Source organism: Erinaceus europaeus, chromosome X (genome assembly GCF_950295315.1).
Source record: "Erinaceus europaeus chromosome X, mEriEur2.1, whole genome shotgun sequence".
Lineage (NCBI taxonomy): Eukaryota > Metazoa > Chordata > Mammalia > Eulipotyphla > Erinaceidae > Erinaceus > Erinaceus europaeus.
The window spans coordinates 115,088,405-115,106,095 of record NC_080185.1 but is presented as its reverse complement, the minus strand read 5'-3'; the positions used below and the strand labels follow the sequence as shown (position 1 = coordinate 115,106,095).

Genomic DNA, 17,691 nt, shown 5'->3' with positions numbered 1-17,691 from the left:
GGACAGAGAGAAATGGAGAGAGGAGGGGAAGACAGAGAGGAAGAGAGAGAGATAGACACCTGCAGACCTGCTTCATCGCCTGTGAAGCGACTCCCCTGCAGGTGGGGAGCCAGGGGCTCAAACTGGGATCCTTACGCTGGTCCTTGTGCTTCGCACCACATGTGCTTAACCCACTGTGCTACTGTCCAACTCCCTATCCCGTCTTCTCTTTCTAAGTCACACATATACTTATTACTACATCCAAATGTCCCTCCCTTTTTCCTTTTCTCTCTCTAGGTCCTGATGGAGTTGGAGTTCAGAGCCCTCTGTTCATCTCCCCCTTATCATTTCTCCCCCACTGGGAGTATGGATCAAAATTTTTTGGGGGTACAGAAGGTGGGAGTTGTGGTTTCTGTAATTGCTTCTCTGATAGACATGGATGTCAGCAGGTCGATTCATACCCTCAACCTGTTTCTATTTTCCCTACTGGGGCAGGACTCTGGAGAAGTGAGGTTCTGGGACACATTGGTGAGTTCATCTGCCCAGGGAGATCAGGATGGAATCACAATAGTGTCTGCAACTTGGTGGCTGAAAGGCGGCAAGATATAGAGCAGGGCAAAATGATTAATGAACAGGAACAGAAAGTAGGAACAGAGCAGATGAGAATAGGGATCTTAGGGTTGAAAGAAAAGTCCATTTTTAGGTATGTTGCTAGGGTGGCCCTAACTTTCTTCTTCTTTTTCTTTTTTTCTTTTCCGCCTTCATTTTATTCCATAGACGAGAGAGAAATTGAGAGGAGGGGGAAATAGAGAGGGAGAAAGAAAGATAGACACCTGCAGACCTGCTTCACCACTTGTGAAGCATTTCTTCTGCAGGTAGGGGACTGGGGCTTGAACTGGGATCTCTATACCAGTCTTGTCTATGTCTTGTACTATGTGTGCTTAGTATGGGTATCCCACTGCCTGAGATGGCCCTTATTTTCACCTCTTAATGTATGCACATTCTGCCAATACTCTCCACTTTGGATTACTGATGAATAGGGAAGGAAGCAAAGACAAGAAAACCATGCGTTGACCCATCTTTCCCTTTTGCTCTGTGGCTGTGCATGTTTTCAGTGTATGGGGCCAACTTGCACTGGGAAGGAAATGAGTAAGAAAGAATCTGACTGTACTCCTTGGCCATTCATGGTTTTGGCAATACCATCACTTTCTTTTGGTAACCAGAGCAGATTATCATTTAAATGGAAAGAGTGGGCTATTGGGGCTATCTGAACCCAACTTACTCAGTCCTAGGTGTAGCATGTGTATCTTGTACTTGCATTGGGTCCAGTTGGCCAACATGTTGTGAACCTACTGGAGCTCTCTGCTCTGGGGTAGTACCATGACTATTGCATGTGAATGAGAGATCAAGAAACCTGGGTGCACACAGCATATAAACAGAGCTCCTTTGTCTGCATGTACACACACACACACACACACACACACACACACACACACACACACACACCTCTTGTTCCCTTGGACTTTACTTCCAAAATCAAATTCAGAGTAAGAGTGTTGAAAAGTGACAACAAGTATTAAGCCAAGTGTAGGCAAAGTCCCTTCTCCATGAGAGACTTGCATGGATCCATAGGTTGTGCAACCATGAAACTAGCCCCCTCTCTATCAGAGGAAGTCACTGAAGAACTGGAAGTTTCCTGCACACATTGGATAAAAGAACCCAATTCACAGCAATCTAGACCTGCCATGTTTGCTATGCAAAATGGGTGTAGTGTACACACTTCAAATTCAATTGTGTTAGTATCATAGATCTCATGGATCTCGTAGAGAGTTCACAGTTCCACAAGTGGTGCCTTTTAGGTGGGCCTTCAAAATTCTGTACTAAAACTGGAACCAGGTCATCATGCAATCGATCTCTCTATATCCCTTTCAATTTTATTTGTCTTTCTCCCAGGATTCCCAGCAGGAGAGCTCCAGAAGCCTTTCTTTTGGGGAACAGAATATCCTCGGTAAGTGAATTAGTAAAGAGACAAGTTATTGACATGCTGTCTGGGTGTAGAGCACAGAACTTAAGGTGAGAAAACAAAGCCAGTGGTGATCCAGCATCAAGAAGGCATGGGACATGATGTGGTTCAGGGGTACTTTGTTATCTGATTCTTGGGCAAAGGTGTATGACTGGGCAGGAAAGTCAGTTTATATAGAGGTAGCTTTTATTGTTTGGCATGTTTTCACTTGTGTGTTGGCTCATTCTACAAAGACTTGGACTTTAAAGACTTTGGGGGATCTGAATTAATGGTTATGGCTTTAAAACTGTTTCAGCAGTTCTTTTGGGAAATCAAAAAGGGAAAACATAATCGGAGTGGGGAGGTGAGGAAGCTAGTAACTTGTGTTGTAGCAGTTTTTTAAGACTGCCATGTGGATTATCCTAAAGTCTGCAAGTTAAAGCAGTAGAAAGCCATTATAGGTCTGTGAGTTAGAAATCCTATCCAGTTCTCACTGGGCTAGAATCAAAGTGCCCACAGGGCTGCATTCCTTTGTAGCAGCTCTAGGGGAGAATCCATTCCTTTCCCTTTTCCAGCTTCTAGAAATGTCTCACACTCCTTGACTTATGGCCCCTTCTTCCATCTTCAAAACTGGTAAAGTTGGGGGTCGGGCGGTGGCGCAGTGGGTTAAGCACACGTGGCGCAAAGCGCAGGGACCGGCGTAAGGATCCCGGTTCGAGCCCCCAGCTCCCCACCTGCAGGGGAGTCTCTTCACAGGCGGTGAAGCAGGTCTGCAGGTGTCTATCTTTCTCTCCCCCCTCTCTCTGTCTTCCCCTCCTCTCTCCATTTCTCTCTGTCCTATCCAACAACAAAGCAACGTCAACAATGGCAATAATAACGGCAACGAGACTGCAACAACTAGGGCAACGAAAAGGGGGAAAAATGGCCTCCAGGAGCGGTGGATTCATGGTGCAGGCACCAAGCCCAGCAATAACCCTGGAGGAAAAAAAAAAAAACTGGTAAAGTTGTATTGCTCTAACCACTCATCCACAGCCACACCCCCTTCTGATTCTCATCTCTCTCCTTTCCCACTTGCAAAGACTCTCCTGATGCCATTCTGTATAATCCAGGATAATCTCCCTAGTTTAATCTCAGCAGATGAGCACCCTCAGTTTCCCTTTGCCATGTAAGACAACACATTCACAGATGGCCACCAGGGTGGCATTATTCCACCTACCTCACATGTGTAACAAAGCCAGTTAGTACCATGACCCACTGGGGCTCAGTCCTGCTAGTGAATTGTAGCATCTGTTTATGTGTGATTGTACCCAGGGGCAAAAAGAGCTGGGGTAGTTATGCTTTAGATCATCTGCTGTCATTGACTGAGGGCCACTAGCAGGTATGCTACCTCCTTGAATTTGCCCAGACTGGGCCTAGAGGGCTATGCTGGCCAGAGAAAGTCCTCAAACAATGAATTTCAGGTTGTAGCTTTGGAAGACTGGTGTACTGGAAAATGGTGCTTGCCTAGGGGGAATATGAGCAGACCTCAGTAAAACACGCTGTCAGGACGCATCTGCAGATTAGAATACATGCAAATTCCCAGTCCGGGTTGCCCAGACCCCTTAGTACCACCCCAGACCTTGGCTACATAGTTTTATTAGTACTCAAATATTTGGACACTATTTTTTTTATTGTTAAGATTTGTGTATTTTTCCACAAAGTTAAGATTTAGACTAAATGGTCTAAAATCTCCTTTCTGACCAAAAAATGCCCTAGAATGCTTTGCTTCTGCAGTCATTAACAATTTGACAGAACTTCTATTATTGTGGTTATATAATTTTTACCTGGGGACTTGGAAATGGTCTGGCTAGGTTCATGAGCACGATTTCCTGATATTAAAGTCAAATCAAAGAAATGTAGGAAATAATTCTAGCAGTCCATTTGTTCCGCCTTCCCAAGCCTTATTCAGTACTTGATTAGGAAAGAGATTTTATGATTTTCTTTAAAGAGTTCTATGTTTGACTGAAGCCATTCATCCTCTGTTAAGGTGGCTACTCAGTGAATCATTACTAAGTGTCATTAGGGTATTTAGCATTAAAAATGTGGAAGTACCCATGAGGGGCATCCCATTACCCACATGTTCTGCCTGCACAGTCTTTTAGAACCAACAGGTGGGAGTCGGGCTGTAGCACAGCGGGTTAAGCGCAGGTGGCGCTAAGCACAAGGACCCGCATAAGGATCCTGGTTCAAGCCCTGGCTCCCCACCTGCAGGTGTGTCGCTTCACAAGCGGTGAAACAGGTCTGCAGGTGTCTATCTTTCTCTCCCTCTCTCTGTCTTCCCCCTCCCCTCTCCATTTCTCTCTGTCCTATCCAACAACAATGACAACAATAATAACTACAACAATAAAACAACAAGGGCAACAAAAGGGAATAAATAAATAAAAATAAATATAAAAAAAATTTAAAAAAAAAGAACCAACGGGTGAAAATCCTTTTCATTCCCTCTGCTCAGCTCAACCTTTTCCTGATTGTTGAGTCTAACTGCAGGGCAGCAATAAGATGGGTTATTTCTTTTTTAAAATTTTTTATTATTGTTGTAGTTATTATTGTTGTTATTGATGTCATTGTTGTTTAGATAGGACAGAGAGAAATGGAGAGAGGAGGGGAAGACAGGGGGAGAGAAAGATAGACATCTGCAGACCTGCTTCACCACTTGTGAGGCGACCCCCCTGCAGGTGGGGAGCTAGGGGCTCGAACTGGGATCCTTACACTGGTCCTTGCACTTTGCGCCATGTTTGCTTTACCTGCTATGCTACTGCCTGACTCTCTTTTTAATTTTTTTTTTTATCCATGAGAAAGATAGGAGGAGAGAAATAAGCAGACATCACTCTGGTATTTCCTTTTCTCTCTTTTTTTTCCTAATCTTTTTTTATTCTTTACCACCAGGGCTATCTCTGGGGCTTACTGCCTGCAGCAGGAATCCATGGCTCCCAGCAACAGTCCCCCCTTTGTTTGATAAGGCAGAGATAAATTGAGAGAAGACAGGCAGATAGAGAGGGAGAGAGAGACACATGCAGACCTGCTTCACCACGTGTGACACCTGCCCTCTGCAAGTGTGGATCCAAGGCTTGAACTAAAGTCCTTGCACATGGTTATATGTGTGCTCAGCCGGGTGTGCTAATGCCTAGCCCCTGAATGGATTATTTCTTTAGGAGAGAATCAGGATTTTAAATGACCCAAGACAAAATTTGCTAAACTGTGTGTTCCATGAATCAGTCTTTGAGGTAAATTATCCTCTTTCCCTTGGCTTTCTAGAAGCCCAGTACTCATCAGTATATCTATTTAAAAAAAGTTCCCAAGTTCTTCAAGAAGGAAACATTTTCCCTCCCTCCCCCTCCATCCATCCCTCCCTCCTTCCCTCCCTCTCTCCCTCCCTCTCTCTCCCCCCTCCATTTCTGCCACCACCACCACAACCACCACCACCACCACCACCACCACTATCACCCCTCACCCCTGTGATTTCAGGGTGGAACTCTGGACCTTTGTATGCATGGTAGGCTCTGTGATGCTGTGCAGTGCACTGCCACAGCCCCTAGGAAGCTTATTTAAATGTGTTTAGCCTAAAGGTTTCAAAGCTCCCAGGAGTTCTGGGGGCAGACTGCTGGTTTTGGGTTCATAACTGAAGAAAAAGGTGAAACATTTGAGAATGCTTTGTGGAGAGTTGCTTCATCTGGCAGCATGGACTGCCTCCATGAGGATGTGTGTGGGGAGCCCCTAGTTACTGGAAATGCCCCCGGAGAACTCTTACAGACATTCAGATAGTTTTTTCACAAAAGGGGCCCATGCCTTTGACAAAGTGTTGAACCAGATAAACTCTTAAAACATATATATTTGCTTTATTTTTCTTATATTTACTAGGAAAGAGAAATTGAGAAGAGTGGAAGAGCTAGAGAGGGAGAGAGACTCCCCACCCGCAGGCCTGCTCCACTGCTCATGAGGCTTCCTTTGCTGTGGCCGGTGAAGGGGGGTGGTCTGGAGACTTGAACCTGGGTTTCCTTTTTTCTTTTTTCTTTTTTTAATTTAATCTCTTAGGGTTAAGAGATTTAATCCTTTTTACTTTAAAAAAAATTATCTTTATTCATTCTATAGAAACAGCCTGAAATCGAGAGGGAAGAGGGAGATATAGACGGAAAGAGACAGACACCTGCAGACCTGCCTCACCACTTGTGAAGCTTTCCCCTTGCAGGTGGGGACAGGGGGCTTAAACCCAGGTCCTTGCACATTGTAACATGTGTGCTCAACCAGGTATGCCCCCAAACCTGGGTTTTCTTGCACATGGTAATGTGTGTTCAACCAAGTGTGCCACTACTCAGAGCCTTGAACCTAGATGGCCTTAAAGCTACTTCCAGACCTGAGATTTTTATAAATTTCCAAGGCAGGCATAGGACAGCTTTTAGTGGCAGCCAGAGAGCACAGTCGCTCCAGACAGCTAGTCCTGTGCATATATTAAACCCATGGGATATTAAGGACAAAAGGGAAACTGAGTAGGTGGAAAATTTGCCACCTTCCCCCACTTAATTTTTGGAAGGCTTGATTTTCTCTGTAGGAGTTCACTTGTTTCTGGACAGCTACATTTTTGCTAGGCATATGGGTTTATTTATTTATTTTTTATGACATGCTAATGTAACTACTGTCTGTTGTTAAAATGAAAGCTGTGAGTGTAGTTTTATGAAACATTCCCAGTGTAAGGCTTAGTCAGATAAAATTGCTTCTTGTCTGTTGTTCAAAGGATTGTACTTATGTAACTGAGAATTGGAACTTGCAATGATTCAGTTATTTTCTCAGTTCTCTTATTACCCTTTGCAAATGGTGAGCTCATTGGAGCAGTTCTTTCTAAGGGGCATTTATTGCTGAGCACATCCTAAAAGCGTCCACTGTTGGCCCCTGAACTGTGTGCGCCTAGTAACTGCACCGACTGAGCAGTGTAGTAGTTGGATTGAGTGCTATTCTCTGGGCAGAGAGGCCTGGAAAAAAGCTGCAGTGTCACAGGCTCCATAGTGATATCCACTGCTGCCAAAATGAGCACCATGTGAAATTACACGTTTGTCCCAACTGCTATGATAGCCCTGAGATCGAAACTCTGGCTTCTCTAATGAAGGTCTGCAATGATGGAAACCCACTAGGAAGCAATTTTTTCCCCAAATGCTAATTACCTTGCAGGAAAGAAATAGCAAAGGAAAGAATTGCTGCCAAGGGGAAAAATGAAAACTTGCAGCACTTTCTTGGGTGTAGTTGAGACAAACAATTCACATGTTGAGGATCATTATGTCCTGTAATAACATGTTGCTTCAAATATTCTCGCTTCTTCTACTTGTGGGTCCTATCTGTTTGCAGGGTGACTTTGATGTTGCATGTCAGGAACCAACAGTGAGATATTTTTAGCATAACTGCAAACCTCGGGGAAAAAACAAAACAGAACACTTCATATCACTAGGACTTTGAGTTGCCTCTAATCCTCACCCACACATTGAATGGCTGAAAGAAGTTACATAGAGATCAACCACTTGAAATAGTAGAATTAATTCATTGGTTAGTGAAAACATTGCAGCTTTGTCACCACGTACTAGGTACAGAGAGCTCAGCAGAGACCGAGTTGAGAAGGGTCTGCCTTCATGGACTTGTAGTTGAGCAAGAAGATCCCAGACGCACACAGATGGAAGCCCCTCACTGATTCCTTCATATATCATTAATACACCCTGTTTCAGTTGTCTGTTGCGATGCCATGAAAGTGCTGCCAAACAACCACTTACTGGCTCCTGATTCTGTAATTTGGGCAGGGCCCAGCCTAGACAGCTCATCCCTGCACCATTTGGTGCTGGCTGGGACGTCTCAGCCAGGGCCAGAAGGTCTAAGATGACTTTGCTAACATGGCTGGTACCCACTTGGGCTGGCTTGCCTGATAAGACCTGTCTGGGCCCCTCTCTTCCTTTAGAAGTCTTTCAACTCTTGGCATTTCTCACTCACTTCCCTTAGTAGCTCTCTCTCCAGCTGGTTAATCCAACTTCTTTACATCACAACTCACCTCCCCCCCCCCCGTGGGGGGCCTACACTGTAAGGGGACAGAAATGGAAGCTACCTACCGGGCCTCTCACAAAGTAGGCCCAGAAGTCATTCCCAGCACGTCACATTGGTTCTTTGTCTCAGGGTCCTTGAAGACTCAAGGGGGTGGGAAATAGCTAGCCTCCTGGTGGAAGTGGGTCTCAGGCATCCTGGGGTGGGCAGAATCACCTGTGTTCACCTCTGTAAATAATCTGCCACACACACTTCTTGGAGGTGAAGAGAAATAATGTAACACCTTTCCCCAACCTGGTGCAAGCTTCACAGTCTTGGCTGCTGAGTTGTGAGCTTGTCTGTCGCTTTCTCAGAGCAGCATGAATCCCCTGAAAGCAGAGCTATCACTTTCCTCCCCGCTCTGCTCCCTTCACTCTGACTACATTTGGAAGACAGTCTCACTTCTAAATTGATGCTGGGTTTGTTTTTTTTTTTGACAGGTTATTAAATTAAAAAAAAAAGACATGACATGTTTACCAATAGGATCTTTCCAAACCCTGTTGCTGCTTTGGGTGTTTATCAGTAAAAATTACCTCCAGAGTAGCCACAGAATCCTAGAAGCCTTAGGGCTGGAACAGACTTTAGAAACTATCTGTTTTATGTCCTGGTTCCACAGGGTGGGACACTAAGGTCCATGCCTGGTCAGAGTGACAGTGCTAGAATTTGTGTGTGTTATTGACGGTAGGGTAGGCTTAGATTTTATTACAATTTTGGGTGTTGTTAATAGATGATTATTATTGTCCTTACTAGACAACAGATAATTTTGTCTTTTCATAAGGAAAAAAAAAAAAAAGCCTTAAGGAGTATGCTCTGCGATTCGTGTTTGTAACTTCCACCAAATTATGTATTTATGCCTTAGATCTCTGAGTTATGGCGCTATAGGAGTAATTGTGGGGCACGAATTTACTCATGGATTTGACAATAATGGTAAGTACTGGTTCACTGTTTAAGCTGCTGTGTTTATGATAATGTTAACTATAAGGGCGTTAATTGTTGCTATTATCTCTGCATAGTGGCATCATCATAGATTGAAGATTACCCAAAGCAGTGTGATTGCTGATTGAAAACTTGCTCTCCTGTCTTGCTATGAAAGCCTACGATAAATAAATAATTGTTCCCCTTGGTAAATGGGTCGGATGAAACAACAACAATCCTGAGATGTTAATGAATTAAGCTTTGCGTTTTGATCAGGATTACTGGAGCTGCCACTGTGGCTATACAGATCGTTTTATATCTTCCCACCTTGTCACCTTGAGACGGGCTCCCTGGAGGTGAGGTCCCTGCTGCCAACTTGGGACTCAGGGAGCTAGGATGCTGGAGCTCAGTTGGATTGTTTCCCATATACCATTTCAAGTACCATGTAGTGTTTAGGCTCTTTTTTTTTTTTTCTCTAGGCAGGCATATATTCATATATCCAGAATTTTTCTTCAGTCTCTGGGGCCTTGTGTGTACCTGTGATTTTATCACTCTGGGCTAACTTTTTCAGCTGGAGGGGGAGGCACCACAGCACTGAGGCTCTCCCCCCTGGTACCACAGCACTCCAATATGGTGCCAGAGGCTGAAGCTGGGCCACAAGCATGGCGAGACAGGCACCCTGTCAGGTGAGCTGCCTTGTCAGCTCCTACTCAGAGACTCGTGGAAAAGGTTTATACTTTCCTCATAAGGAATGGTATGGAATACACTGTGTACCTTTATGACGTTGAAACAAAAGGAAAGAGGAGACTATGGCATAAGCTAAAAACATGCTTGCCTTTGAGTGCCATCGCCATTATTTTCCCACCATTGCCATATTTAATCAGCATTTCTTCTGCTCAGGTGCATTATCAGGAAAACCACATGCAGTCTCCCAAACTGAGGAGTTTGCAGCTAACTAATATTATATCCACATCCATGTGATGATTTATAGGTGAACTCCAGAGTGCAAGTGGTCCAAGGCAGCATTTTTTAGGTAGAGGCACACAGAGAGACAGGGGTATCACAGCACTGAGGATCCCTCTCTCCCTCCAAAAATTATGTGGACTGGGTTGGAACCTTGGTGGTGCACATAGCAAAGCATTACGCTATCCAAGCGAGCTATTTTTCTGGCCCACCCAAAGCAGTATTGTATAGAGGAGCCTCTTTCTTCTGTGTCTATGGGGTCTCCAACATTGTTTTCTGGATGCCCACTTCAGGGGCAAAGACTCAATTTTTCTCCCTCTGGTCAGTTCTTTCTGTGTTCCCACCAGCTATTCCTTATTAATGTGGATGTTTGTTTGCTTGTTTCCCGGCTTCCTCCCTGTTAGAATGTGCTTTCTTGTGGTCATCTGTATCCCCAGAGCTATACTTGCTGTCTTATTTGTGAAGAGAATCTTCACTAAACCACAAAAGCCATTAATGGTTGCTTGGTTCTGGGCCATCCTTCCTGGAAAATTAAGTACAGTCTCCCCCCACCCACCCACCCCTCCAAATCTTCTGGAAAAGAATAGGATGCAATGGTAGCATTTTCACTCTGTCATCAGCCTTGGAACAGTGTGCTGAATATATAAGCACATGGCCAGGCAGTGTTTAGTGATTGGTTGGGTCACGGATGGAACAGAGCAGCTGCTCTCACAAGGGTGTTGATAGTGGCACCCAGCTTTGCTGACGAGCTGTGGATTGTTCCAGTTAGCGTCTTTCCTTAAGGGACTTTCTTGTGAGCCCAATGAAGACTTGTCTTCACAGTTAAATGTGAGCCACTGATAACAGTGGCTATAGAAGATAGTTCAGACATAGCCAAGGTTTCTTCTTGAAGAGTATAGAGAAAATGAAGAATTGAGCTGATAGCAGCGAAACCTGTTAACTGATATATTTATCACATTATGCTGTGGATATTTCCGTTCTTTCTCAGAGTTCTTTGTTTAGAGCAACCTTCCTTGTCAGAGCAGGACAGATGGGTCTTCCTTTCACATTGATGGCTGGGGGATGATTCATTGCAGAGCCTTAATGTGTCTCTGGGCTCCTGACAACTCTAAGGAGGCTCGTTCCTATAGGGCTGAGTCAGGGGCAGTGGTGGCTTGGAGTGAATGACTCACTCAAGTCTTCCCAGGGAGCCTTTGGAATTAAACTGGCCATGGTGAGACTCTCTCCATGGACATCCTAAACGAGGCCATTTAGTTTCCTGATGCAGAGAACGTTCTGGGTCAGACCAGGTGAAAGCAGGGAATTCGGGGTTGGATAACAACAATGTGCGTGGTGAGTTGATAGACTAGCTTTGAACTGCTCTTTCTTCCTTAGACAATGAAGAACTTTCTTGACCTTCCATTTCCTTCTCCCTGTTTCCAACTAGGCTGTGACACTGGAGAGAGGGTAGGGGCTGCTCCCAGGGGTGGCCCTGCTGCTGGGACTTCTTTTATAAGGCCCATGTTTCTCCATGGATAATGAAAGGAATTTTACCTCTTTTTTTCTGTTACTAGGTAGAAAATATGATAAAAATGGAAATCTGGATCCTTGGTGGTCATTTGACTCAGAAGAAAAGTTTAAAGAAAAGACAAAGTGCATGGTTAATCAGTACAGCAGCTACTATTGGAGGCAAGCTGGCTTAAATGTGAGTGTGACTGTGGTTTGGGAGTGGGGGGGCATCTGGTGGGTTATTGCTCCTCACTAGGACATTAGCTTACCTTTAGGCCATGGGTTCTCAAAGTGTGTTTCCAGGGGCTTATTAGAAACACAGATTTTTCTTTTTTAATTGTTTAATTAATTGTTTTCTCAAATCATTTTGTTGGGAGGGTTAATGGTTTAAAGTAAAGGGCTGCAAATCCCAGACCCCCCCCTCTAGGCCTACTGACTCAGCACTTGTGGCTCTAGGGCCTGTCCTTTGTCCTCATAGGCTGGTGGCCAGTATTTTCATAAGCCCTCAGGGGACTTTGACATAGGGTCCAGTTTGAGAACCACAGCCCTAAACATCAGTTTGTTTTCCCAGATTGGAACAGAGTGGAGGAGATAGCACAGTGGTTATTCACAGAGACTCTCAAGCCAGTGGCGCCAAAGTCCCAGGTTCAAGCCCTGTAGCATCAGAAGCCAGAGATGAGTGGTGCTCTGGTTAAAAAAAATAATAATAATGGAACAACTTATGCAATGGAGAGAAACAAAATTCTATTCTTTTTACCACTTAAAAGTTTTTCTTTCAAACTGTGGCTTACGTTTGAGGTCATTGAAATGAAACCACATTAGTGTCTGAATTGGTTAGGAGTTTTTAGTTATAGAGGATTTAACTCAAGAAACATATCTTTTAAACATTTATTTTGGGGGACTGGGTGGTGGGGTGCCTGGTTAAACACAAGTGTCTCCATGAACGAGGATTGTGGTTCAGACCCCCAGTCTCCACCTGTAGGGAGAAAGCTTCGTGAGTGGTGAAGCAGTGCTGCAGGCATCTCTCTTGTCTCTCTCCATCTCTATCTCCCTATTATTCTCAATTTCTCACTGCCCCATCCAATAAAATAAAAATAAATAAAATATATTTAAAAGTTGTTTTATTTGTATACATCAATACGCCTTTATTTCCACCTATCTGGAGTGTTTTCTTATTTTGCCTCCAGGGTTATTGAAGGCACTACTGCTCTTGGTGGACAATTTCTCCTCATTTTATTGGCTAGGACAGAGAGAAACTGAGAGAAGAGGGAGAGATAACCTGCTTCACCACTTGTGAAGCATCCCCCCTGCAGGTGGTGAGCCGGCGGATTGAACCTGAATCCTTGCACAGTTCCTTGTGCTTAATGCTATGTGCACTTAAACAGGTGCACCACCACCTGCTCCCCATTCTTTCTTTCTTTTTTTGGTCTTTACTTCATTCTTCTCCCCTCTTCCCTACCTGGCATGATGCATCTTTATAAGTCAGAGTCACTTCACCCCATGTGAAGGTAAACAGGCACATGTAAAAGGTAAACAGACACATGTAAAAGGTAGCTCATGTAAAGGTAGACAGACACACACTTTTAGCTCATTGTTCTCAGTAGCTGTCTAGAAATCCAGTGTGATGTACTATAATATGCTCAACTGACCTCTTTTTGGGGGCTTATACTATGTTTCTTATTTTTCCACAATAAGTGCTGTTGCAGAAAGCATCCTTGTTTTGTATACATTCATTTATGTTTTCTTCTTTCTTTCTTTTTTCCTTAGAGGCAGAGAGGGAGAGAAATGGAGAGAGAGAGGGAAAGGAAACAACAGCACTGAAGCTACAGCTGCTTCCAATATGGCGGGGGCTGGACTCAAACCTGGGTGGCATACATGGCAAAACAGTGCACTATGCAAGTGAGCTATTTTTCTAGCACTATATATTTTACGTGTCATCCAAAAGTCATATTCTCATCCCCACCAGTGATGTACGAAAGGGCAATTATCTTTTTTGAAAGTACAGACAGAAATTTAGAGGGGGGAAGGGGAGAGAGAGAGAGAGACAGAAAGAGAGAGATGGAGACTTGCAGCTCTGTACTGCTTGTGAAGCTTTCCCTTTAAGGTGGGGACCAGGGGCTTGAGCACAGATCCTTGCACACGGTAACATGTGCCCTCAATTAAGTGTGCCACTCCTGGTCCCAGAGATTATCTACTGAGTTGTTATTTCCTTGTCAATTTATCAGAACTTGAGAAAACAGATAAAGTATGGTCTGATATTCATATTATAGTATTTCCTCCAACTCTCTATTTTGTCTATTCCACAAATCTCATAGTGATCTTCCTCATTTATTTAACACTTCCTATGCACTGGACACTTTTTGCACACTGTCTCACACACTCACCTAGCAACTTCAGTAGGTGGGATAATTGAGATCCCAAGAAGTTCCACAAACAGTTTCTCCCAAGTTACATAGTAAGTGACAGAAACTTGACTGAATTCCAGGATTGCCTATCCTAAGGTTGTACACTTTCCTCTTAGGCTGAATGTCTTATGCACAATGCCACTGCTGCCATTGGAGACGAGGTGGCGTGTTCCCTTCCCCAGAGTCAATATCAATTAGAAAGAGGATCTGGTCTTTAGCAGCATGGAGTCACTGATGCTGATGCAAAGAATAAGCTCTTGCCACATCTTGAAGGCACTAGAAAAATGATCCATTTGCTCCTACACATATTGAATGGAGAATTAATAATTTGAGTTGGGAAGATAAAAAGACTAACAGCATTGTATCAGTTGGTTATTACTACATCACAAGTGATTCCCTTAAAATGTCGGTGGATTGAACTAATGTTGATTCTTACTCACGGTTGCAGACCAGCTAGCTATTGGCTTGATAGAGTTGGGTTCATGCAACTCTGCTCCAGGTCATAGGTCTCGCTGTCCATGGCTCCGTGCTTCAGGTTTCCAATGTATTCATCTGGACCTTGGGCAGCAATGGCCGCAACTCTTTTCTGCCCATTGGACTGCACACATGACAGACACCTTTTTTTTTTTGCCATCAGGATTATCTCTGGAACTCAGTGTCTGCATGAATCCTGTTCCCAGTGGCCATTTATTTTTTAATACAGAGTGAAAGACAAGAGGGTAAGAGTGAGAGGCAGGGAGACAGAGAGAAGAGACACCTGCAACAGTGCTCTACAACTCATATCCCCCCCACCCCCCGTTCAGGTGGGGACCAGGGATTTGGTAATGTGTGCCCTCTACTGGGTGAGCCACCACACAGTCCCATGTATGACATTTTTTTGACATGCCCAATTTAAATGTTGCTATATAGCTAGATATCTCTCTCTCTCTCAAAATAGCTTCTTTATTTCTATTTGAAAGTACGCACACGCACACACACAACTAAATTTTCTAGGTAAGTTTTGATTGCGTTGCTACTTTGTACTTAGAGTTTCATACAGATGAAATTAATTATTCTGTGGAGTTTTACATGAGAATTCACTTATATTTTCCCTCGAAAGGGTAGTCGATTGGTTCAGACTCATTGGTTGACATTTTCATCAGCCTTAGATGCTTGTCAAATACTAGGTCCTGAGGAATTTATGGACCCTGTATTCTGTTCTCATGACCTATTTGTTGATTTCTACAATAATGTCTTATTACCATGGCCACACAGGTTGTTCTGATATCTGTCAATAAAAGTTCCCTCTCCCAGTTCCACTTTGCTATACTTGGTCATATTTGGGCAAATATACTTTCATATACCCTCTGAGACAATTTTGTTCATTCTCTCCCCTACTAAGGATTACTAATTATCAAATTGGTAATTTTTCTTGTTGATACTGGAACTAAACAACCCTGGCCCAACTTTTACACACACATTGAGGGACAGAGACTCAGAGAGGGAAAGACACTACAGCCTCTTATTCAGTGGAAGCTGGACTTGAACCTGAGTCACATGCATGACAAAGCAAGCACACTACCCAGGTGAACTATTTTGCTGGCCCTTGAACTGATAATTTTATAAAACAGTCATCTTGTCTAATAAGATTGTATGGCTTTTCATTTGTTTGATTCTTGGTTTAGATTTTCTTTTTTTGTATTTTTTGTTATCAATAGTTTGTTACAGGATTAACATATTACAGTGTATAGTTCCAAAACATACCCACCACCAAAGTTCTGTATCCCCACCCTCCCACCTCCCAAAGATAACCACCATAATTCTCACAAGTCTTACAAACAGTTTGCTTATTTCTGTTTTGTTTGGACTTTTTTTGCGGGGGGTGGGCAAGTTCATGTAAATCAGATCTCTAGATTCCATATATGAGTTAGACTATCTGATCGTTGTCTTTAATCTCTTTACTTATTTCACTAAGCATAATCACCTCCAGTCCCATCTAGTTTGTCCCAAAGAACACAGTGTCATCTATTTGATTACAGAGTAGTATTCCATGGAATATATATCCCATAACTTCTTTAGTCAGTCATCTGATGATGGGCATATAGGCTGCTTCCACTCTTTGACTACTGTGAATAATGCAGCTGTGAACATAGCTGTTCTTGTGTTCCTGGTCCTATTCTAATACTTATCATCTCATTAAAAGTTGAGATTCCTTTGCTTCATCTTTTCATGTGGGACTCCTCTCAGTAATTCTTGCAAGGCAGGGTTGGTAGTGGCAAATTCCTTCTGTATCTGAATATTTGAAAAGATCTTTATTTCTCCCTCATATTTGAAGGTTAATTTATCAGGATACAGAATTCATGGCTGATAATTCTTATATTTTAATACTTTGAATCTGCCATTCCACTCCTTCCTTGCCTCAAGGGTTTGTTATGGGAAATCTGATGAATGCCTGATGCTTCAACCTTTGTAAGTGACTTTCTTCCTTTCCCTGGTAGCCTGCAATTTTTTTTCTTGTCCCTGGTTTTGGATAGTTTTACAATGATGTGTCTTGGTGTATGTCGTTTTGGATTAAAAATTTTATGTATGCATTTACCTTGGATTTCTGTATTTTGAATGTTGCTAAGATATGGAAAATGTTATGCTAAAATTACTTTGACTATGCCCTCTACTCCTCTCTGCCTCTCTTCTTCCCCGGGGATCCCAGTAGCTCTAATGGAATCTTTAGATGGAGTCTTTCTGATGGAGTCTGCTATTTCAAAGAGAAACACCTCATTTTTCCTAAACTTTTCCTCTCCAAGAGTTTTAAATTCACAGAGAGTGATGTTTGATATTCTCTAATCCACCTAATTAAATCTGCTTCTGAGGCCTCTGACCTTAGCCTGAACTGCATTCAAAGTGTCCATTAGACACTGCAGTTCTGTTTTTTTTTTTTTACTTAGTAATTCTTTGGTAAAATAATCACTGAGTTCTTGAATCTTAATTTTAGTTTCTTGAATTTATTTCATAGTGAGTTTTCTGAACTCTATCTTCATTTTTGTTTTCTGGATCTGTGCCTGTCTGGTCATTTGGAGTTTCTATCATTGCTGTCTGTGGATCTCAGTTTCCACATTTAGCATGGCTTTTGATATGCCAGCAGGAGGTTCTGTGGCTAAGATGTTCATTTTCTCTGTTTATATACCTTGATGGGGGAGGGGAGATTTTATTTATCCTGAGTCACCAGGCCAGGTTAGTGTCCCTGATGTCATTATAGGGTCTCCCTGCTGCTGTTCTAGCTTCTTTGGGGCAACAGCATTGGAAACCCAAGAAGTCACAGTTGTAAATTTGTGTTTTAGGTGATTTTTTTTCTTTTTAACAGTTTTTTGTTGCTTAAATTCAGAGCCGGAAGTGGTGCATCTGAGTACCAATCTTCCAATTTGGTGCCAGCTGTCCCTTAGTCCCACTTTTTAGTCCTGGGAATGGTTACTTTACCCCCTTTCTGCCTACAAGCCACATGTGTCTATATTCACGTGTGACTTAGGTGATTTTCTTTCTCTTTTTTCCTTCTTTTTTCTTTTCTCTTTTTTAAATTTTTATTTATAAAAAGGGGAAACACTGACAAAAACCATAGGATAAGAGGGGTATAACTCCACACAATTCCCACCACTAGAACTCCGTCTCCCATCCCCTCCCCTGATAGCTTTCCTATTCTTTAGCCCTCTGAGAGTATGGACACAGGGGCATTAAGGGGTGCAGAAGGTGGAAGGTCTGACTAATTGCTTCCCTGCTGAACATGGGCATTGGCAGGTCCATCCCTACTCCCAGCCTGTCTCGCTCTTTCCCTAGTGGGGCAGGGCTCTGGGGAAGCGGGGCTCCAGGACACATGATGGG

The 17,691-nt window shown here is 43.3% G+C and overlaps 1 protein-coding gene across 1 annotated transcript in view; it reads left to right on the top strand.

Annotated features, from left to right (window-relative positions):
- Positions 1–17,691, top strand: part of PHEX (phosphate regulating endopeptidase X-linked) — a 256,270-nt gene that overhangs the window by 221,314 nt on the left and 17,265 nt on the right. Inside the window, exons 16-18 of the mRNA XM_060183651.1 lie at positions 1,933–1,987; positions 8,931–8,998; positions 11,503–11,633. Of these exons, the coding sequence (XP_060039634.1) occupies positions 1,933–1,987; positions 8,931–8,998; positions 11,503–11,633 (254 nt within the window). The remainder of the gene's footprint in view (positions 1–1,932; positions 1,988–8,930; positions 8,999–11,502; positions 11,634–17,691) is intronic.